The following is a 24,600-nucleotide window of genomic DNA, read 5'->3' as shown; positions in this document are numbered from 1 at the left end:
TAAAGTAATTGAGTTGAACAACTGTGCTTCTAAACAAAGCTGTATAAGACTATATCTATCTACCTATCTATCTATCTATCTATCTATCTATCTATCTATCTATCTCTCACTTATATCTTCCTCTTTTTTTCACTCTATTCCACAGATAGAAGTTATGAGTTTCTTCATAATAAAAAACCAAAGACACCAAAGGAAGCTAGAATCGAATGTGAAGTGGTAAATGAAACAAAATGAATAGAATTTATAGGAAGCAGGAGCCTAGAAAAAGACTTCCAGGAAAATAATGAGAAAAAAACCCCCCAAATATTTGTGTTAATGGAGTAATAATCTTCTAATTACAGCCAAACACTTAGCTGGAGACACTGCAACATAGGAGTGGGTGAGAGAGAAGGATACGACGGAGCGTTTAACAGCCCAGAGCACTGACAAGCCCTCTCCATGTCCACTGCTTACAGCTGTCGGAGCTGCCATTGTGTCTCGTACCTCTGCTTTTGCACACACTATTCCCTCCATCTGGAAGGCTGCCCCATCCCTCTCGTACTTTATCTGAACTGTGCATCTGTTACAACTCAACTCACATTATCAATCCTCTAGAAATTCATTTGCCTATATTTCTTTTTCCACATAAGCCTATAAGCTTTTTGAGGACACAAGTAATACATGAATACATTCTTTTGGCAAAAGTTTTAAATAGTACACATAGAGCTCGAGGCTCCTGGATCTTTCTTCTCCCCATTGCTCTTTCCAGAGGTAACAATTTGATTAACAAACATTTATTAACTGCCTACTATGTGCCAGGCACTGCTCTAGCAGCTATAAATACAGCAATAAGCAAAGTAAAAAAAAATTCTTCCCTCATGGGATTTATATTCCAATGGGAGAAGGGGAAGGTAAATGAAATTAGTAAGTAAAAAGTAATAATAACATAACAGTAATAATAATGGTGAGCTCATATCACTATATGCAAGGTTCTCATTAGATAAAAACTATGCCGGGCGCCTGGGTGGCTCAGATGGTTAAGCATCTGCCTTCGGCTCAGGTCATGATCTCAGGGTCCTGGGATCGAGTCCCACATCGGGCTCCCTGCTCCTTGGGAGCCTGCTTCTCCCTCTGCCTTTCTCTCTCGCTCTGTCTCTCATGAATTTAAAAAACAAAACAAAACAAAACAAAAAAACTATGCCACTTTACAAAGAAATGGAGGCTCAGAGAAGCCGAGGTCTTACATCTTGAAAGTGACAGAGTCGGGATACAAACCCAGGCATCTGCCTTCAGAGTTTGCTCTCCTAAGCACGATGCAGCACTGCCTCTCTACGGTATGTGAGATGAACAAAGTGCTTTGGAGAAAAATACAGCAGGTTTGAAAAAGAGTTGGAGTGGTGCTGGTGGTGTGAGATTTTAAATCCTGTGGTTAAGGAAGGCCTCACTGAGAAACTGACATCTGAGCCAAGACCTGAATGAGGCAAGGGAAGGTATCTGGGGGAAGGGCAAGTGCAAAGGGACCAAGGCCGGGTGTGTTCAGGGAACAGAGGGGAGGCTAGTGTGGCTCGAGTGAAGTGATTAAGGTATTGGGTAGTAAGATATAAGACTGGAGGGCGCCTGGGTGGCTCAGTTGGTTAAGTGACTGCCTTCGGCTCAGGTCATGATCCTGGAGTCCCGGGATCGAGTCCCGCATCGGGCTCCCTGCTCAGCAGGGAGTCTGCTTCTCCCTCTGACCCTCTCCCCTCTCATGCTCTATCTCATTCTGTCTCTCAAAATAAATAAATAAAATCTTTAAAAAAAAAAGATATAAGACTGGAGATGTTAAGGAAGGGGATGGAGGGGAGTATGAAGATGAGATCACGTGAGGCCTGGTAGCTTATTGTAAGGATTTTGATTTTTACTCTAAGATGGGTAACCCCTGGAGGCTTTTGTGCAGAGATGAGACTTGCCCTGAGTGACCTGGGCATGTCTCTATCACTAGACATATCCCTAGAGTGACCCAGAGAACAGACTGTAGGGTTAAGGGTTAAGGGTGAGGCAATTGTAACAATCCAGGTGGGAAATGGTGGTGTCATGGACTAGGACAGCAGTAGTGAGGTGTCAGATTCTGGACATATTCTGAAGGAAAGGATCATAAGATTTACTGATGAATCAGGATGTAGGGCAGTCAAGAAAACACCAAGTTTTTGACCTACGTAACTAGAAGGATGGATATGCAATTAACTGAGATGGAAAGTCTGAGGGAGGACCGTGTTTAGAAAGATGTATCAGAAGCTTGGTCTTGATCATGTTAAATATGGGTAATTAGACATTCAAATAGAAGTGTCAAGTAGACAGCTGAATATACAAATCTGGAGTTTGGGGGAGAAGTTCAGACTAGAAACAGTGGTTCTTAATGGGGAGGGGTGTGAGAGAGATATGATTTTATCCCCAGGGGACATCCGGCAATGTCTGGAAACATTTTTGGTTGTCGTAACTGGTGGAATGCCACCAGCATCCACTATGTAGAAGCCAGGGATGTTGCTGAACATCCTACAATGCACAGGACAGTTCACCGCAACAAAGAATTATCTGATCCCAAACACTAATAGTGCTGAGGCTGAAAAACTCTGGATGAGAGATATAAATTTAGGAGTCAGTAGCAGACAGATTTTAAAGCCATGAGCCTGGATGAGATTGCCAAGGAAGTGGGTATAGATAGAGAAGAAGAGAGGTGGTCTAAGGACAGAGTTCCAGGGATTCCCAAAATAGGAGAAATGAACAAAAGTGACAGAGAAGGAATGGCCAGTGAGGTAGGAAGAACAGGAGACTATAGTTTCTGGAAGCTAAGAGATGAAGGTGTTTCCAAGGGAAGAGACTGAACAACTGCATCGAATGTTGCTCACAGGTCAAGTAAAATGAATGCTAAAAGCTGACTCTGGGGTTAGCCATGTGGAGGTCCCTGGGGACCATAGCAAGAACAATTCCAGAGAGCGATGGGGTGAAAGCCTGAACACATCGAGGCTTAAAAGAATATGTGGGTTCAAGAGAATATGAAGGAGAGGAATCAGAGACAATGATTAGAAACAATTCTTCAAGAATTTTTGCTACAAAAGAGAACAGAGAAATGATATGGAACCTGGAAAGAGATAGGAGGCTAATACAGGGTTTTTAAAGGCGGGGTAAAAGTCAGTATGTTTCTATGCTTCTATGAATGATCCACTAGCATGGGAAAAACTGATTGAGGAGAGAGGAGTCAATTTGGAGTGATATCCTGGAGTAGGTGAGGGATGAGACCTGGTGCCTACCTGGGGGTGAGCTAGGCTACGAACACTGGTCCCACGGGATGGGACAGATGGCAGAGGAGGTGGTGGCAGTGAGAGCTTGGGGAGTTCTCTTCTAATGGCTTCTCTTACCAGCTAATGTACATCTTTTTTTTTTCTTTTTATTTATTTATTTGAGAGAGAGAATGAGATAGAGCATGAGAGGGGGGAGGGTCAGAAGGAGAAGCAGACCCCCTGCTGAGCAGAGAGCCCGATGCGGGACTCGATCCTGGGACTCCAGGATCATGACCTGAGCCGAAGGCAGTCGCTTAACCAACTGAGCCACCCAGGCGTCCCCAGTTAATGTACATCTTGAGTAATATCTTTTTGATCTGTGTATCCGCAGTAAAAAATAGATGCTGCATTTAGAGTTTGCTGAGTGAATACCTGAATCAGATATGTATTTCTATTTTATTTATTTGAGAGAAAGCGAGAGAGCACGAGTGAGAGAGCACAAGCAGGGGGAGTGGCAGGGAGAGGGAGAAGCAGGCTCCCCACTGAGCAGGGAGCCCAAGGTGGGACATGATCTTGGGACTTCAGGATCATGACCTGAGCCAGACAGATGCTTAACTGACTGAGCCACCCAGGCACCCCCAGATTCATATTTTTTTAAAAAGTTAAGACCTTATCTTAAATGTCACCTGTCATGCTAAACATTTTCTAAATATCCAACAGCAATTTTATCAGGAGCAAAGAAAACCATTGGCATTCAAGCACCGATGTCTGAAAATAGTAGGAATCTTATATACAGCTCTTCACTGGATATATGATTTACCCATAAAGAACTTCTCATTATTTCTCAAATGTGCTGTTCCTCTTTTTTTTTTTTTTTAAGTTCCTTTCCTTAACTATGCTGTTTCCTTATCCCTGACTGCTCTTCCTATGGAAATCCAACTTATTCTTTAAGGTCTAGCTCAAATGCTATCTCCTCTGTGAAGTATTTCCCGATTACTTTGCCTGAATTAATTATTTCTATTTAGGACACATTTTACTTAAATTACATGCATTAACACTTCTCAAAATTAAAAAAAATTTTTTTATTTAAATTCAATTGATTAAGATAGAATTTATTATTAGTTTCAGAGGCAGAGGTCAGTGATTCATCAGTCTCATATAATACCCAGTGCTCATTACATCACATGCCCTCCTTAATGTCCATCACTCAGTTACCCCATCCCCCCACCCCTGCCCTCCAGCAACCCTCAGTTTGTTTCCTATGATTAAGAGTCTCTTATGGTTTCTCTCCCTCTCTGATTTCATCTTGTTTTATTCTTCCCTCTCTTCCCCTATGATACTCTGTTTTATCTCTTAAATTCCATATATGAGTGAGATCATATAATTGTCTTTCTCTGATTGACTTATTTCGCTTAGCATAATACCCTTTAGTTCCATCCACGTTGTTGCAAATGGCAAGATTTCATTTTTTGATGGCTGCATAATATTCCATTGTGTGTGTGTGTATGTGTATATCTTCTGTATCCATTCATCCTGTTGATGGACATCTGGGCTCTTTCCATAGTTTGGCTATTGTGGACATTCCTGCTATAAATATTGGGGTGCGGGTGCCCCTTCGGATCACTACATTTTTATCTTTGGGGTAAATAGCCAGTAATACTTCACAAATTTTTGTACCTGAAAACCCCTCACAACAGAAAAGAATGAATTTATTATTATTATTTTTTAAGTAGGTTCCATGCCCAATGTGGGGCTTGAACTCACGACCCTGAGATCAAAAGCCACATGCTCTACCAACTGAGCCAGCCAGGCACCCCTGAATTTATTAGTCTCAAGGGTATAGTCCAAATTGGTTTACCACCTTACATCTTTCTTTGAGGTCTGGTATTTTGTTTTTTAAAACTCCATAAAAATTTTGTTATTTTTCATAAAAGGACCTTTTAAATTTTGATATAAACATATTTTAAGGTAGTAATCAGTTATTTAATTCTACCTCTGAACATCTCCCCAAAGTATAAGAAAACGGACTCTCCAAAAGAAGTGTCATGTTTATTTTGTGCTTTTTTGTGTCCCTGGGACTAATTATATCCTAATTTGAGAAATACAAAATTTTTTGATCCCCCTCCACTGGACCATACGATCATCAAAGATAACGACATCTTATTTTCTTTGAATTTTAGACACTGACTTGAATAATACCGTGTATAAAGCAGCTACTCAAGAAATATTTTCCCTTGTGCTCCCAAACAATATAATCATAACCTCCGTCAATATTGTGGCTCACATTTCCTCTTGCTGCTCTTTGATAGAAGCAATAATAGTAAACAAGACAAGACTAAACTAAACAAAAAGCCAACAACTTAAAGGTAGTTGGACAGGTGAATGGAGAAGTAAACTGTGGTATGTTCACACAATAAAATGTTACATAACACTGAAAAATGAGTGAACAGAGGTTATATGGTACAATATAGATGAATCTTAGAAGCAATGTTGAGTGAAAAAAAAATGAAACCATTTTCTATAAAGCTCAAAAATAAGCAAAGCTAAATAATGCATTGTTTAGAAATATATAGATAAGCAATAAAAATCTCCCACCAAAGCAAGGGAACTAAACACAAGATGTAGCATAGTGCTTACCTGTTGTAGGGAGGCAAGGGATGTTATTGGAGAGGAATACAAACAGATCCATGTTATTGGCAATTTTCTAGTTCTTGGGTTATGTGAAGGATTCAAGAGTGTTCATTATATTATTATAGCTTCTAACTTGTATGTTACATATATTTATTTATAAATATAAAAACTATATTAAAATACAATAGAGAGGGAAAAAAGCTGAATGGGTTTCTTCACTCTGGAGTTTCTCAGAATCTTCAACACATTAATGTGAATTGTGACTTTCCAAGAGAAGGATGTAGTATTTTCTTTTTTTTTTTTTTTTAAAGATTTTTTTTATTTATTTGAGAGAGAGAGAGCACATGAGAGGGGGGAGGGTCGGGGGGTCAGAGGGAGAAGCAGACTCCCTGCCGAGCAGGGAGCCCGATGTGGGACTCGATCCAGGGACTCCAGGATCATGACCTGAGCCGAAGGCAGTCGTTTAAGCAACTGAGCCACCCAGGCGCCCTGGATGCAGTATTTTCTAAACTTAGTTGCCTATAGAATCCTTTTTTAAGGCACTACCTATCAACACCCAACAAATACCAAGCACATTTTCTATAGGACAGACCTTAGGAAACACTGAATTAAGACATAAAATATTTCCTTGATTATAAACCAGTTCCACTGAGGTTACTTTGTCCTATGACACTTTCTGACAAACAATATACTGCCTACTTCCCATTTCCCACCTTAGTACTGGACACGTGACTTATAAAAACAAAACAAAACAAAACAAAACAAAACAAAAAGCCAAGCAAAAGAAAACAAACAAAAAGGAGCCCTTGGCTTTATTTCTTCTCCCACTGAGAAGAAACAGGACAAAAAAGCAAGCAATGGGATTCTGCATGTATCCAGCACTGTGCATGTATCATTCACTGGAGCACGTGTGAGGAGGAAGGGTTACCCTCTTAGTCCACAGGGCACAAGATGGACTCCTCAGGGACAGAACTGCCTGTAATATCACTTACATGGAGGTCTGAAAGGAGGTTATCATCTGAAAACAAAAAGAGCTAGAGATGTATTTTCTCACCACTGGGAACATTCAAGACCACATCAATCTGTCAGAGCCACCACAACTATAGGAGTAGAATGGTGACCACCATAAAAAATGCAAGAAACGAAGCTCCCAAATAACCTACCTGCAGCAAGCATAGCTGCTGAAGACTCTGCAGACCTATTAATTACAGAGGTGCTGACTCTGGCAGCCTCAAAGGGGACATTTGAAGTGAGCGCAAATGGAACTTGAGCTACTAAAAGTTTTTGTCCTCATAGACCACAAAGGTCATCTGGCAACAGGGCTCCCTTCACAGTAAATTTCATCACTGCCCCAGTATATTCCTACTTGGGATAATAATATAATTCTGCTCTTGAATTATGTTAAAGTAAAGGTTTTCAAAGCAAATGACTTGGAAGTATAGGTGATGACAGAGGTGGTAATGATGAACAATACCCAAAGTCCCTTTTACTTTGTGTCCCCCAAATACAATAGTAGCAGTATCAGCGGCAGCGAGTAACCAAGTGCTTACACTGTGCCAGATTCTCCTCCAAGCATTTTATATATATTCTATATCCAGTCGTCACAACGATATGAAAGAACTATTATGACCTCCCTTTTACAGCTGAGAAACGGAGGTGCAAAAAGGTTAAATAGTTTGCATAAAGTCATACGAGTGGACACATGGCAAAAGTGGGATTTAACAAAGGTAGTCTGGCGCTGGGGCCCGTGCTCGTAACTGCTATGCACACTGCCTTTCAAAAGACCAAAGCAGGGCACCTGGGTGGCTCAGTCGGTTAAGCGACTGCCTTCGGCTCAGGTCATGATCCCGGAGTCCCGGGATTGAGTCCCGCATCGGGCTCCCGGCTCAGCAGGGAGCCTGCTTCTCCCTCTGACCCTCCCCCCTCTCATGCTCTCTCTCTCTCTCATTCTCGCTCTCTCAAATAAATAAATCTTAAAAAAAAAAAAAAGACCAAAGGGTATCATGTCACGTGCAAGAGTGGAAGTTTGACTTCTTTGCCGATAGAGCAACAATGTCCGCAACAGCCAAAAGAGCCCAGCTGTCCTTCGACAGATGAATGGATAAAGAAGGTGTGGTATATATGCACAATGGAATATTCCTCAGCCACCAAAAAAAATGAAATCTTGCCATGTACAACGATATGGATGGAACTAGAGGGTATTACGCTGAGTGAAGTAAGTCAGTCAGAGAAGGACAATTATCATATGATCTCACTCATTATGTCGAAGTTAAGAAACAAGACAGAGGATCATAGGGGAAGGGAGGGAAGAATAAAATCAGACAAAATCAGAGATGGGGAGAAACTATAAGAGACTTAACTGTAGGAAACAAACTGAGGGTTGTTGGAGGGGAGGTGGGTGGGGGGATGGGGTAACTGGGTGATGGACATTAAGGACGGCATGGGATGTAATGAGCACTGGGTGTTATATGCAACTGATGAATCACTAAACTCTACCTCTGAAACTAATAATACATTATGTTAATTAATTAAGTTTAAATTAAAAAAAAAAAGATATATATATAAAAAAAAAGACCAAAGGGTACCCAAAGGTGATTTGTAAATCACAGGTCCTATTCAGCCCAGAGGCTCTAATGATAATCCCAGTGAAAGAACAGGTGTCTTGATGGATGCATCATTTGCGGTTGGGGAAGGTAATACAGCTTTGGTGGAGGAATGACAACTCGGGGCTGTGCTGAGGATAACCAACTACCCTTAGCACTTAATAATTCCAATGACATCAGGTTGATGACTTTTAAAAGTCTGTAGAACATCTTAGTATTTTATCATAAAAAAACATAGAAATGTAGATAATATAGAAATGTAGATAATACAGGAAGGAAACAAGTCACTTTTGTGTCACTCCACAGAGTTAACAATGTTGAACTTTTCCTTCCATTTTCAACCTTTTATTGTTTCACCCAATAAAGCCGGAAACAAATAAGCAAATATGTATTGGGTCTTACATACTACACAAAAAAGCATATCCTATAAACTTGTAAGAGACGAGAACTTTGTCCTAAAACGCAACATTCTGGCTACAAGAAACAAACTATTTAACCAAGTTTACGCAAAGGAGAAAGGTGTACCGGATGGCACGGGGCTGGGTGTGAGATGGAGTGACCTGGAAAGGGGATGAGTGCTGCTCTGCGACCAGACGGTATCTACCTCTGACTCTTGCTTCTGTGTCTCTCATTTACTAACAGGGGATACACTCTATCACAACTCTGGTCCCAGCAGGAAAGTAAACTCCCCCCAGCATCTCTACAGAGATGGTGATGATTCCAACAGTTTCAAAACCGATCCTGAAATGCCCATAAGTGAACAAGAGTGTCCTCTGGATTCCTCCTCCTTTGAAATGCAAATTGTTACAGGATCCTAATTTTTTCTGTAAATAATTCAGAGATCAAACCAACTCGTGGTTACAGGAGAAGGTCCAAGTTTCTAGTGTTACTTAAGTAGAAATCTATAAAGTACCTATTGATGATATGAATCAGCCCCCTCCCACCTTCAAATTTATTTACAGAAATTCAAAATGCCAACTGTTTTCTAAGCCCTAAACTGTGCTCTCTACAAAAAAAAACCTGTACTCTCTACATTGTTACTGACTTACTCTGTCAGGATTATATTATTACCAACACTTAGGCATCATCAACAGCTGCAACTAGTTAATCAAGTTAACCATTTTTATTCAAAGAGCAACACTGTCTTAAATCTCATTCTTAATTACATTTTGATGACAAAAATCTTAAAACAACACTAACTAAATGATCCCTTACTTTTGTACTATTTTTCCCCCTGCTTTGGTTTACAATATTTCTTAGTAGGCAGAGAGCTACATATATTGTCCATTTGGTAAAAACAAATTTTGCCTACCTTATAAGTGACATTTATAAGCAAGAGATTAAAATAATCATAGCTAGATAAATCTTCTTGAAATATTATTCCAACCGAGTGCTTAGGTGCCCAGACTGGAAACAGACTGAGTTCAAGTCCAGCTTTGTCACTTATTGGCTCTATGACTTTGGACAAGGTTTTCACTTCCCTAAAACCTCAATCTCCTCATCTGAAAAATGAAATCAATGATAGTAATAAAAATATCTACTTTGTTGGGTCATCACGAGACTGAAACAAAACTGAATGGGTAAGGCAGTACAATCCAGTAGAAATGTAAACAAGTTACAAATGTGAGCTGCTGTGTAATTCTAAATGTTCTATAACTATATTAGAAAGGTAAAAAAGAAAGGTAACATTAATTTTTTTTAAGATCTTATTTATTTATTTGACAGATAGAGAGAGATCACAAGTAGGCAGACAGGCAGGCAGAGAGAAGCAGGCTCCCTAGCAGGGAGCCTGATGCGGGGCTCGATCCCAGGATGCTGGGATCATGACCTGAGCCGAAGGCAGATGCCTAACCTACTGAGCCACCCAGGTGCCCCAAGGTAAAATTAATTTTAATAGCATATTTGACTTAACCCATATATCTAAAACATTATCAACTTCTAAAAATTATTAATGAGATATTTTACACTTCTTTTTTTGGTACTAAGTCTTTGCAATTTGATATATATTTTATACCTGTAGCACACCTCAAATTAGACTAGCCACATATCAGGTGCTCAATAGCTACACGTGACTCATGGCTACCTTATTGGATAGCACAGGTATAACGTGTTAAAACAGTGTCTAGCACATAGTATGTACTAAATAAATTTTAGTCCTTGGTATCATCACGATCCCCTTTTTATGAATTGCTATGGATCATTGTTTCTCCAGGTATGTGACTCATAACGCTAGCTAATATCAGGTGGTTCTAGAGAAATGGCGTTAAAAAACACTGAATTACACAGTAAGAAAACTATTCCTTTTTAAATTACTTTTTTATCTTTCTGACTGTATCAAGAAAAAAGTGTCAGTTTGATACTATAGTACTTTGTTTTTTAAAACTTTAATTTCTTATTGATAATAGAATTTACCAATTTTAAGGGCATCGTTTGATTTTGACAAATGTATACAATTGTGTAACCATTTCCTTAATCAAGATATAGAACATTTCCATCACCTGAGCCAGGGCTTCTAAAAAATCAGGAAACTCACACTGCCTCAACAACAACAAGAGCCCTGAAGTCAACCCCATATCTTTGAATACATAAAGTCAAATTGCTTTCCAGAAAAGTTATACCAATTTATACTTCTAGTAGTAATATTTGAGTCTGCCTCACTGCACTTTTAAGGAAATAGTCAGAGATGGGACAAAGGTTTATCAATATACAAGATGTTTATTGACATCATATTAAACAAAAATTGTAAACAATCTAAATGTCTAATAGTAATGGTTAAAGACACTTTTTTTTTTTTGAGAGAGAGAGCGTGCACGAGTGAGTGGCGGGGGAGAGGCAGAGGGAGAGAGAGAGAATCCTAAACAAGCTCCATGCCCAGAGTGGAGCCTGATGTGGGGCTCAATCTCATGACCCTGAGATCACGACCTGAGCCAAAATCAAGAGTTGGATGCTTAACCAACTGAGCCACCCTACGTGCCCCTAAAGACACAATCCTAAAGTTGAAATTATACAGCTATTAAGATTATTTTAAATAATTTTTAAAAAGATTTTATTTATTTATTTGACAGAGGGACAGCGAGAGCAGGAACACAAGCAGGGGAAGTGGGAAAGGGAGAAGCAGGCCTCCCGCTGAGCAGGGAGCCCGATGCGGGGCTCGATCCCAGGACCCTGGGATCATGACCCGAGCTGTAGGCAGACACTTAATGAGTGAGCCACCCAGGTGCCCCTATTTTAAATAACTTTTAATAACATGGGAAAGTATTCTCAATATAATTAAAAGTAAGAAAACAAGTAGAAAACTATATAGACAATATGATCCTAATTATGTCAAAAACAAAATAAAATGTGGGGCGCCTAGGTGGCTCAGTTGGTTAAGTGTCCAACTCTTGATCTCAGCTCAGGTCTTGAACTCAGGGTCATGAGTTCAAGCCCTATGTTGGGCTCCGCACTCAGCAAAAACCATAAAAACCAAACCAAACCAAACACAAAAGAAAAAACTCAAAAAACTTTAGGTAGAGAAAAAATAGGAAGGAATATGCCAAAATATTGACAGTGGTTAACTTTAGTTGTACTGTTATGAAAGATTTTTACTTTTTTTTTTAAAGATTTTATTTATTTATTCATAGGAGACAGAGAGAGAGAGAGGCAGAGGGAGAAGCAGGCTCCCTGCTGAGCAGGAAGCCCGATGTGGGACTCTATCCCAGGACCCTGGGATCACGACCCAAGCCGAAGGCAGACGCTTAACCATCTGATCCACCCAGGGGCCCAAGATTTTTACTTTAATATTTAATTTTTTTATTATAATGACAATGAATTACTTCGGGGGAGGAAAGCTTGTTTTTCTTTATTTGTCTTTGCTTTCAGAAAATAACTGAAAAATGGGACCATTAATTATTGTGCAGGCATATAGAGAGTTTAACTGAACCCAGGAGTATTACAGAGAGCCTACTATGTGTAGTCATTATTATTGGTTCAAAAGGGAATCTGGCAGTAAGAGGATCGTTGATCTGGGGTCACCTTCTAGCAGGGTATGTTTTCCTCCTTGTCAAAATCCTTAAGTAACTAAACTGATAGCACTGGAGACTGAAGTGCTCTCTTCACCTAAGTTTAGGTGGGGTTCAGGCAATGGCAGCACTGTTGGCTAATACATCTACCTAGCCTTCCTTCCCCTTCACTTCTATCCTGAATTCCAAGAAGACAGAGGGATTTCTTCTATTGGGAGAAGAATTCCATCCATACGGATCTGGTTCTTGGCCTCTCAGCTCACATAGCTAACTTAAAGTGTCAATTGCGGCCAGCAGGGACTAGAACTCTTTAATATTGATTGACTTGTGAAGTGATAAGGCAAGCCAGCTCAAATCCCTAACCAAGATGCTCATTTATTTGCAAGGTAGGATCATGTGCATCAGAAACACAACTAGAATAACAGATCAGTCTATTGTTGGTGAATAAATAGTGGGTATTGTTCATTTAAATACACCTAGGAATTTGCATTTTTATAACAACACATGTTTATTTTGAACATTTAAGATAAATAATACTTCTCTTAAGCATATGAGCTTTGATAGCCAGCATGATCCTGATAAAGTATGTCAGATTTCACGATTCTGCTCAAAAACCTACAATACACACAAAAACTAGTATGTGTTTATAGCAGCATTATTTATAACAGCTAAAAGGTGGAAACAGCTCAAATGTCCATCACTGACAAATGGATAAACAAAATATGATATATGCATATAATGAAATGTATTCAGCATTAAAAAGGAACGATTAAAAAGGATACAGGTTACAACATGGATGAACCTGGAAAACGTTATACTAAGTAAAAGAAACCACTGACAAAAGACTACATATTATATGGTTCCATTTACATGAAAAGTTCAGAACATGGAAATCTATAGAAACAGAAAATAGATTAGTGGTTGCTTAGGCCTGGCGTGAGGGAAATTCTTTCTGAGGTGTTGAAAATATTCTAAAATTGACTGTGGTAATGGTTGCACACATCTGTGTACATACCCCAAACCACTGAATTGTATACTTTATTTTATTTATTTATTTTAAAGATTTTATTTATTTATTTGAGAGAGAGAGAGAATGAGAGAGAGCACATGAGAGGGGGGAGGGTCAGAGGGAGAAGCAGACTTCCCGCCGAGCAGGAAGCCTGACGCGGGACTCGATCCAGGGACTCCAGGATCATGACCTGAGCCGAAGGCAGTTGCTTAACCAACTGAGCCACCCAGGTGCCCTGAATTGTATACTTTAAAGGGATGAATTGTATATAACATAAGTTATATTTCGATAAAACTGTTAAAAAACAAACAGACCCCACACCCGACAATGCTCTCTAACTCATAGTGAAAACCAGTCCTCGCAACAGCCGACAAGGCTCTCCACTGTGAGGCCCCAGATACCTCTCTCACTGCAGCTCCCTCTCCTTTTCCCAGCCTCTCTGGTCTCCTTACACACACTGTGTGATTGTGCCTTAGGACACGGCTCTGCTGTGCCTGGGATGTTCTTCCCTCCATCTGTTTGGTTCACTTCCTCACCTCCTTCAAGTCTTTTTTTTTTTTTTTAAAGATTTTTTATTTATTTATTTGAGACAGAGAGAATGAGAGACAGAGAGCATGAGAGGGAAGAGGGTCAGAGGGAAAAGCAGACTCCCTGCCGAGCAGGGAGCCCGATGCGGGACTCGATCCAGGGACTCCAGGATCATGACCTGAGCCGAAGGCAGTTGCTTAACCAACTGAGGCACCCAGGTGCCCACCTCCTTCAAGTCTTTCCTCAAATCTCTGCACGAGGCCTCTCCTGACACCATACTGAGTAGTGTAACTCATCCCCACAGCCCCCATGCAATACCAATTTCCCTTTACTTTGCTCTGCTATTTTCTTCCATAGTATTTATCACCTTCTGAATTACTATAAAGTTTACTTATTAAGTTTGTTTATTTTTGTCTCCCTCTGCATTAAAATGTAAGCTTCACAAGGGTTAGGATCTTTGTTTTATTCACGGAGGTATCCCATGCTCAGTAAATATTTGCTGAATGAGTGAATGAACTATTAACTTTATGCTGTTCTTGTGTGTTCAATATATATTTACTAATGTATTCTAGAACTTGTAACTCGGGCAAAATGACTTCTGACTGTTCCACATAGACGTTGGTGAAAATATCTGTCGTGCTACAGAACAACTCATGTCATATATATAATTCCTAGAAGCTGAAATTTGATGTATTCCTCCCCGCCTCCTCTGCAATTGAGGGGCAGTATGACTAATGAGACAAATGAAGACGGAAGTTGGGGGCGGGCAAGCACTGAGACAGGAGACCACGGTATGCAGACTGCAAACCTGCATGGACCCCAGAAGCACAATGGACTAACCACTTAGGGCAGGTACCTGCTGCATGTGTTCAGAGCCCTACGAAATCCACTACCCAGATGCTTTTTCAGGGCAGGTTCTCGGCCTTCAAAAAACCATGAAAATTATGCCTTTAAAGAGGTCCCTATGATTGGTTAGTATCTTTTTTTCTTTGTGTTTCATTATGTACAAAGGAGGGGGGGGCAATACAAAATTCATATTAAACTTCATATGGCTATGGAGAGAAGAAAATATTGACTGTCTCTCTTTATCCAGAAGGCAATTTTATTAAGAATGTTGCTAAGGAGGGATGCCTGGGTGGCTCAGTTGGTTAAGCGTCTGCCTGCCTTAGGCTCAGGTCATGATCCCAGGGTCCTGGGATTGAGTCCCACATCGGGCTCCTTGCTCAGTGGGGAGCCTGCTTCTCCCTCTGCCTGCCTCTGTTTCTCTCTCTCTGATAAATAAATAAAATCTTAAAAAAAAAAAAGAATGTTGCTAAGGAGGTAATTAGCTTCTGGAAAATTCCTTGGTGTCTTAGTAGCATATACATGCCTTCTATTTTAAATGGTGTTTAAATCTAAACAAAGATAATTACAGTTACACCTAATCAGAGCAGGCCCTAAAGAAACAAATCATATAGCACACTGCAAGCCCTGTAGAACTTTGCTTCTGTGTAACCAGTACTTGAATCACTGAAAAATATTGTCACAAAAAAACTCTTTTAAAGAAAGAAGACACTTATATGCTACATTAACAAAATGAATGGTAAAAATCCTATGGTCAATCACCTCATGAGATGCAGAAAAAACATTTGACAAAATTCAACAACAATATTGGATAAAAATTCTCAACAACATTGAGTACAGAGGTAATGTACTTCAACATAATAAAGGTCACCATGACAAGCCCACACCTAACATCATACTCAGTGGTGAAAAGCTGAATCTCTAAGCTCAGGAACAAGACAAGTATGTCCACTTTCACCACTTTTATTTAACATAGCATTGGAAGTCCCACCCAGAACAATTAAGCAAGAAAAAAAAAGGCATTCAAATTGCAAAGTCAAAAGTAAAACTCACTGTTCGCAGATGACATATTATATATAGAAAACCATAAAGATTCCACCAAAAAAATATTAGAATGAATTCAGTAAAGTTGCAGGATACAAAATCAATATACAGAAATCTACTGCATATCTATACACTAATAATGAACTATCAGAAAGAAAAATTCAGAAAACAACCCCATTTACAATTGCATCAAAAAGAATAAAATGCCTAGGAATAAATTTAATGAAGGAGCTGAAAAGACCTATACACTGAAAACTATAAGACAATGATGAGAGAAAATGAAGACGCAAATAGATGGAAAGATATTCCATGCTCATGGATTAGAAGAATTAGTATTGTTAAAATATCTATACTACCTAAAGCAATCTATAGATTCTCAATGCAATCCCTATCAAAACTCCAACGGTGGGGTGCCTGGGTGGCTCAGTCAGTTAAGCGTCTGCCTTCGGCTCGGGTCATGATCTCAGGGTCCTGGGATTGAGCCCTGCATTGGGTTCCCTGCTCAGCAGAGAGTCTGCTTCTCCCTCTCCCTCTGCCCCTTCCCCTACTCATGCACGTGCGCACGCTCTTTCAAAGAAACAAAACAAAAACAAAACACCTCCAATGGCATTTTTCATAGACATAGGACAAACAATCCTAAAATTTGTATGGAACCGCAAAAGACCCTAATAGCCAAAGCAAACTTGAGAAAGAAAAGAGTTGGAGACATCATGCTCCCTGATTTCAAACTATATTACAAAGCTATAGTAACCAAAACAGTACAGTATTAGCACAAAGACAGATCAGTGGAACAGAATAGAGATCCCACCCAGAGATAAACTCATGCATATATAGCCAATTAATTTATGACAAAGGAGGCAAGAATAAACAATGGGGAAAGTCCAGTCTCTTCAGTAAATGGTATTAGGAAAACTAGACAGCCCCATGCAAAAGGATGAAACTAGACCATTATCTTATACACAAAAATAAACTCAAAATGGATTAAAGACTTGAATGTAAGATCTGAAGCCATAAAACTCCTAGAAGAAAACATAAGCAGTAAGCTCCGTGACATTGGTCTTGGTGATAATTTTTTGGATTTAATACCAAAAGCAAAGGCAACAAAAGCAAAAATAAACAAGTAGGGCTACATCAAGCTAGAAAAGCTTCTGCACAGCAAAGGAAATAATCAACAAAATGAAAAACCTACTAAGTGGGAGAAAATATTTGCAAATCATATATCCAATAAAGGGTTAATATCCAAAATACATAAAGAACTCATATAACTCAATAGCAAAAAGACCCCAAACAATCCGATTAAAAAATGGGCAGAGGATCTGAATAGACATTTTCCCAAAGAAGACATACAGGAAGCCAACAGGTAGATGAAAAGATGTTCAACATCAGTAGTCATCAGGGAAATGCAAATCAAAACCTGTTAGAATGGCTATTATCAAAAAGACAAGAAATAACAAGTGCTGGCAAGGATGTAGAGAAAAGGGAAGTCTTGTGCATTGTTGAGGGAATGTAAATTGGTGCAGCCACTATGGAAAAGAGTATAAAGGTTCCTCAAAAAAATTCAAAATAGAACTACCATATGATCCAGCAAGTTGACTTCTGGCTATTTATCCAAAGAAAACAAAAACACTAGTTCAAAAAGCTATACACACCCCCATGTTCATTGAAGAATTATTTTCAATAGCCAAGATAAGGAAACAACCTAAGGGTCCATCAACAAATAGATGGATAAAGAAAATGTGGTGTGTGTGTATATATATACACACCCACACCCACACATACACACACACACAATGAAATAATATTCAGCCATAAAAAAGGATGGAATCTTGCCATTTGTAGAAACACTGATGGACCTTGAGGGCATTATGTTAAGTGAAATAAATCAGACAGAGAAAGACAAATATTGTATGATCTCACTTATACATGGACTTTAAAACAAAGCACAACAAAATAAGACAAAACCAAGCTCATAGATACAGAGAACAAACTGGTACTTGCCACAGGCAGAGGGTGGAGGGGTGGGTGAAATGGGTGAAGGGAGCTGAAAGGTGCAAACTTCCATTTATAAAATAATTAAGTCATGGAGATATAATGTAAAGCCTGGCAACTATAGTTAATAATACTGCATTGTATATTTGAAAGTTTTGCTGAGAGAGTAAACCTTAAAGGTTCCCATCACAAAAAAATTTTTTGTAACTATATGTGGTTGTGGATGTTCACTAGATTTAGTGTGGCAATCATTCTGCAATATATATAAATATCAAATTATTATGCTGTATACCTGAAACTAATATACCTCAATTTTAAAAAAGAAGGTACTTAAGAAAGAGGAGCTTAAATTCAAATAACTTTGAATGGCAAGGTGAATTTCAGATTCAACTAATGTATATCTTCTTTTGAAATTTAAGGGACATCTTCAGATACCTTTTGGCTTAAGATGAAGCTTACTTATATACAGGCCCCATTCTTACCAAAAAATTACATTAATTTCTGGAAATATACAAGGGAGAGAAGAAAGAATTGCTTTCTGTTCTTTATTTTTTGTCTACAACTAAGATTTTTTTTCAATATGCAGTAATCTTGATATATTTTATTTAGTAAAAAAAATTTTTTTTTAAAGTAAACTCTACGCCCAACATGGGGCTCAAACGTATGACCCCAAGATCAAGAGTTACATGCTCGGGTGCCTGGGTGGCTCAGTTGATTGGGCAACTGCCTTTGGCTCAGGTCATGATCCTGGAGTCCTGGGATGGAGTCCCCGCTTCGAGCTCCCTGCTCAGCAGGGAGTCTGCTTCTCCCTCTGACCCTCCCCCATCTCATGCTGTCTCTCTCTCATTCTTTCTCTCAAGTAAATAAATAAAATCTTAAAAAAAAAAATGCTCTACCAATTGAGTCAACCAGGCACCCCCAATCTTGATGTATTTTAGAAATAGAAGGTATCCCAGGATGAAGGTTACTCAAATTGCTACATCAGAGGTAAGGGTACATGTAATTTTCTAGGATGCAAGAGATCAATTTTGACCTATCTGCCATTACATTAAGTATCTTGTCCCAAATCATAAACTAGTAAGTGGTGATGCTGGGATCTGACTGCAGAATAAACCTGTAGTGATCTCAAGTTTTACTTAAGAAATCAGGGAAATCAAGTGACCTGTATCCCAGAAATATCCTGCAACAGGCATTTCCCACTCTGGAGGGATAGTAGTTTCTATATCAGCACATCACACTCCCAGCTACAAGACATGATTTTTTTTTCCTGATCCAATATCCCACTAATCCATATCCTTGAAGGGCAGCCCATATCACATTTTACATGATTCCAAGTATTAAAGGAGGACACTCATCACTCACATCTAAAAGTATACTGTTTCATGATCACCAGTCTCTTAAAATACTACTTCTGTGCTGTACAGCTCTTGAGGTCAATGCTGTGTGGTACTTACTCCTTTGGACTTTTCCTTAAGAAATAACCCACATATTACAGGGGCACCTGGGTGGCTCAGTCGTTTAGCATCTGCCTTCGGCTCAGGTCATGATCCCAGGGTTCTGGGATCGAGCCCTGCATTGGGCTCCTTGTTCGGCAGGGAAGCCTGCTTCTCCCTCTCCCACTCCCCCTGCTTGTGTTCCCTCTCTCGCTGTGTCTCTCTCTGTCAAAAAATAAATAAAAATCTTAAAAAAAAAAAAAAAAGAAATAACCCACATACTATATAGGGAATTGTACAATAAGCCCCCTGCACAAAAATTAAACCCTAACAATTCACAGAAACAAATTCTTAAACTTTCTCTCCCCCAAAACAAGGTTCTTTGCTAGCTCACAGTAGCCCCACTATATCCAGTTATAAAACTGATTTAAAAAAATATTAACCTTTCCACTTACTGAGAGTCTAAGATTTCAAAATATATTAAGAGTTGTAATCTTACTGAATATGCTAGTAATACCCAAGGTCGCCCACACTCATCACGAAAATGGAGCCCTTCCACTAAAAGCTGAAGCTAAGTTACTTTCGATTACTTAAGCCTTTACAATAACTGATCTCTGAAATACAAATTCCATTATTATTTTTTTAAAAGATTTTATTTATTTGACAGAGAGAGAGAGAGAGAGTGAGAGAGCACAAGCAGGGGAAGCGGCAGAGGGAGAGGACCCTGAGATCATGATCTGAGCTGAAAGCAGATGCTTAATCTACTGAGTCACCCAGGAGCCCCTATTTTTTTTTTTTTTACTGATTGTGATAAATTTCACTGTTTACCTACCTATTAGCTAGAGGTTATATCTTTGTAAATATAAATGATAAACACCTGATTTTGGATCATTTATATACTGTAAACTTTAACTAAATATTTTCCAGGTTGGCAATTACCACAGTAACTCCCTCCTTAAAAAGTTTCATTGGTTAGGACCAGTGAACAATCCTGCTCAAGATATTTATTTATTTATTTATTTATTTATTTATTTATTTATTTATTTATTTATTTGCTTACTTGACAGAAAGAGAGATAGTGAGAGCAGGAACACAAGCAGGGGGAGTAGGAGAGGGAGAAGCAGGCTCCCCGCTGAGCAGGGATTATTTATTTATTTATTTACTTACTTACTTACTTATTTGACAGAAAGAGAGATAGCGAGGTCAGGAACACAAGCAGGGGGAGTGGGAGAGGGAGAAGCAGGCCTCCTGCCGAGCAGGGAGCCCGATGCAGGGCTCCATCCCAGGACCCTGAGATCATGACCTGAGCCGAAGGCAGACACTTAATGACTGAGCCACCCAGGTGCCCCCTTGCTCAAGATTTTATCAAACCTTCTATTGCTAATGCTATTGGCTCAAACATAATTCAGGGTACTGCTTAGCATACTGTCAGGTCAGACAAAGAAATACCAAAGCTGGCTAGTTGGAAGAATCTAGTCTAGACCTTTTGCGAAGCAGCCTCACTTTCTTACTTTTACATAAAAGATTATTTAATTGCTCAAGAACCGGAAAATATTTGGGGTTATAGAACTAATGTGATTAAAGAAAAATGAAGGATTCGAAAACACGAGGAAAGAAGAAATTAACAAAAACATCAGGCAAATTTGAAAAAGAGGCAAAATGAACTTATAGGCATAGAAATATAACCTTTGAAGTTAAAAACTGAATGGACAAATTAAACACAGATGAAGACAGAATTATTGAACTGGAATACTGATCTAAAAAATTACACAGAAGGGAGCACAGAAAGATACGGATGTATAAATGAGAGGTTAAGAGACAGATTGAAGGCCTAACACATATCTCATAGGAGTTCCAAAAAGGGAGAACAGAGGAAACAGAAAAGCAGCAATGTTCAAAGAAATAATGACTGGAAAATTTCCAGTAATTATGCCAAACATGAATTTTCATACCAAGTAGCATAAATAAAAATAAACCCACATTTAGATACATAATACTGAAACAAGAACACCAAAGACAAAAAGATAATCTTAAAAAGAATCAGAGAAGAATATATTGCCTATAACCCCAAAAACAATTATAGTGAGAGGAGACTTCTTTTTTTTTTAAGATTTTATTTATTTATTTGACTTCTTAACAGCAACAATTAAAAATAATATTCTATTGCCTTCTAACTTTTAAGTGCTGAGAATAAATTATCAACCTGGATTTCTAAACTTAAACTAAGATGTTTTTAGAAAAAAAAAAATCAAGTTGACCAGGAGCTGAAAGAACTACTAAAGGATATTTTTAGTAAGAAGAAGATTGGATCAGAAAGAAGGACCAGGGTGAAAAAGTGGGAGGAAGGGAAAAGGGCAAATACATGGGTAAATCTAAATAAATAATAACTGAAAATAATGATGATGATTAATTTGGGGATTATAAAAACAAGATGGAACCAATATGCTGGACAATGATAGCTTGGGATAGTCAGTTGGGAGGAAGCTGATTAGAGATCCTTCACAGCATCCTTCCAAGATCCTTGTATTATTTGAGAAAGGCAGAAATAGATTACTTTTAACCTGTTTCTTATTCATCCAACAAGCATCCTTTAAAGGCAAGTAAAACTAATCTACGGTGATAGAAGTCATAATGGTGATTACTTTGCGGGAGTTGTGACAAGGAGGGGATATGAGGCATAAGGGAGACTTCCAGAGGTGCTGGTAACATTCTACTACTTGGTTTGGGTGGTGGTTACATAGTTATATTCACTTTGTCATATTTCATTGAGTGGTCTGCTTACCATTTGTATGCTTCTCTGTATGTAATGAAGTATGTAAGTATATGTAATATTTCTATAAATTATAAAAGGAAACTATGGCACAGTTTACAAAATAAAATTTTGATAGATTATAAAGCTATAACTTTAAATGCAAGTCCTAAAAATGATGGAAAAAATAGAGGTTAGTATTTATATAATTTTGGCTGGAAAAGAACTAATAAGCATGACACCAAAGGCAGAAATCACTGGTAGCTTTGACTACATAAAAGTAAAAAATAAAATATAATAAAATAAAACCTTTATACAACAAAATACTGTGAATAATGTAAAACAAAAACATCAAACAAGGAAAACTATTTGCAAAAATATGTAACAAATGGTTAATATCCTTAATTATATAGATATAATTAATAAAATTACTGGGAAAAAAAGGAATACCCCAATTGCAAAATGGGAAATAATATGAACTGGCAATTCAAAAAGAAATATATAAATGGCCAGTAATCTTTGGAAACTGACAAAGAGGGGTGCCTGGGTGGCTCAGCCATTAAACTTCTGCCTTCGGCTCAGGTCATGATCCTGGGGTCCTGGGATTGAGCCCTGCACGAGCTCCCTGCTCAGCCAGGAGCCTGCTTCTCCCTCTCCCACTCCCACTGCTTGTGTTCCCTCTCTAGCTGTCTCTCTCTCTGTGTCAAATAAATAAACGAAATCTTTAAAAAAAAAAAAAAGAAAGAAAGAAACTGACTAAGAGTTTCAGTAATTTGCTTGAATTCATAAACAGTAAGAGGGAAAGTCAGGATTCAAACCCAGGTAATCTTACTTTTCAATTAATATTTCTTTAATGAATGAATGATTATATATTTAACACTAAAAGATGTTTATATTTACATCATAGACTACAAAATTCAGGTCATAAAACAGAATATAGAAGAAATCCCTTTTCTGCTGATACACTCATATAAATGTTTATACAGGCTTAGAAATAAAAGGTCTGAAAAGATCAAAGTGTAACAGTGGTGAGATTATGGGAGCTTTTTCTTTCTCTTTATATTTTCTGAATTAAAAGAATTTCAGAATGAATGTGTACTACTTCCATAGTAAAGGGGAAAAGTTACGTTAAAAAGCCAAATAATAATACAAAAGGAGGGGCGCCTGGGTGACTCAGATGGTTAAGCGTCTGCCTTCGGCTCAGGTCATGATCCCAGGGTCCTGGGATCGAGCCCCACATCGGACTCCTGGCTCAGCGGGAAGCCTGCTTCTCCCTCTCCCTCTGCCTCTCTCCCTGCTCATGCTCCCTCTCTCTCTCTATCTCTGTGTCTCAAATGAATAAATAAAATCTTAAAAAAAAAAATACAAAAGGAAAAAGTACACAAACACCTCTAATGACTCCCAATATATCCATGTGTATGTACATGGCTCGGCATGGATCTCTCAGGGTCTCTAATCATTAAATTCAGTTATCATGCCACGCTTCTCCAGTCTCCTCCTCCTGTCTTTCCTACCCTTAGTTTCCAAATTAATCTTCCTAAAATACTGTGACCCTCTTGTAATTTTACTGCTTAAATAATTTTCAATGATTCTTCATTTTCTAGACAAGAAAGTGAAGATTCCTCAGCCTGGAATTCAAGGCCTTTCACAATTACGGCATTCAGTCAACCCTCTCACTTATTATGCACATTCCAGCTGGTTGACTATTTGCCGTCCTTTCTCTATGCTTGTTGTCTACAGCTTCCGTAACTTGTTCATGTGGTTAACTCTGCCTAGTATGTTCTCTCCCTCATGTCCATTTTCTACCCAAGGTTCAGCTTATGCACTATCTTCTCCATGAAACATTTGCTAATTTTTCTTAGTCACTCTGGTAATCCATGGCTCTTTAGCCTGTCTCTCTAGGCACTTATTTTTTTATTTTTTATGTTCTATCTTTCCTAATAGACAATGATTTCCTTGAGGTAGGATTTTAATCTTATTCATCTTTGTATTCTTCTTACTAAATACTTATTGAATGAATATAATTAATCAACAAAAAGAGAAAAACTCGCAGAATTCAAAACCATTATATTTCAGTATATTCAAAGTGCCAGTCTGTGGCTATAACATTTCTCCTTTGAACACAGGAAATATAAATTGTTAATGGTACAGGCTGGTCCTTACTCTTCAGGTCTTTGACCTAACTGGCTGATTTATGAAGCTAAAGGAGTTAGATCCTTCATCTCTATTACACTATGAACTGATGCATTTTGGCCTACCAGCAGTTTATTCAGCTTTATAAATTTAAGCTTTATTCTCTAGGAAAGGGAACAGAGTCGTAGGACTGAATGTTCTCCCTTACCTTTTCGTGTTATGCACTGTGGTTCCTCCCAGGACAATCCTCACTCCAGGAGTGGTACGGTTCAGGTTATAAACTGTTAGAGCCTCTTCATAGGTGGCTCCTCCAATTATAAACACAATGATATCCTGAGGTCTGCAATAATGAAGAAAGTTAACATCATAGGATAAGAGGGGGAAAAGGCAAAGATTTGGTG

At 38.7% G+C, this 24,600-nt stretch overlaps 1 protein-coding gene and 1 non-coding gene across 3 annotated transcripts in view; both read right to left on the bottom strand.

Moving 5' to 3' along the window:
* The window catches only part of VPS45 (vacuolar protein sorting 45 homolog), a 67,704-nt gene that overhangs the window by 4,722 nt on the left and 38,382 nt on the right, over positions 1-24,600 (bottom strand). For both annotated transcript variants that reach the window (XM_034989910.1, XM_034989911.1), the window contains one exon: positions 24,408-24,539. In XM_034989910.1, the coding sequence (XP_034845801.1) occupies positions 24,408-24,539 (132 nt within the window). The remainder of the gene's footprint in view (positions 1-24,407; positions 24,540-24,600) is intronic.
* On the bottom strand, positions 4,976-5,048 carry TRNAK-UUU. The gene has a single exon. It is a non-coding gene; the product is annotated as a tRNA-Lys (tRNA).

The sequence above is a fragment of the Mirounga leonina genome, unplaced genomic scaffold (assembly GCF_011800145.1).
Source record: "Mirounga leonina isolate KUSES-001 unplaced genomic scaffold, KU_Mleo_1.0 Mir_493, whole genome shotgun sequence".
Taxonomy (NCBI): Eukaryota; Metazoa; Chordata; class Mammalia; order Carnivora; family Phocidae; genus Mirounga; species Mirounga leonina.
This window is presented reverse-complemented; position numbering and strand designations above follow the sequence as displayed.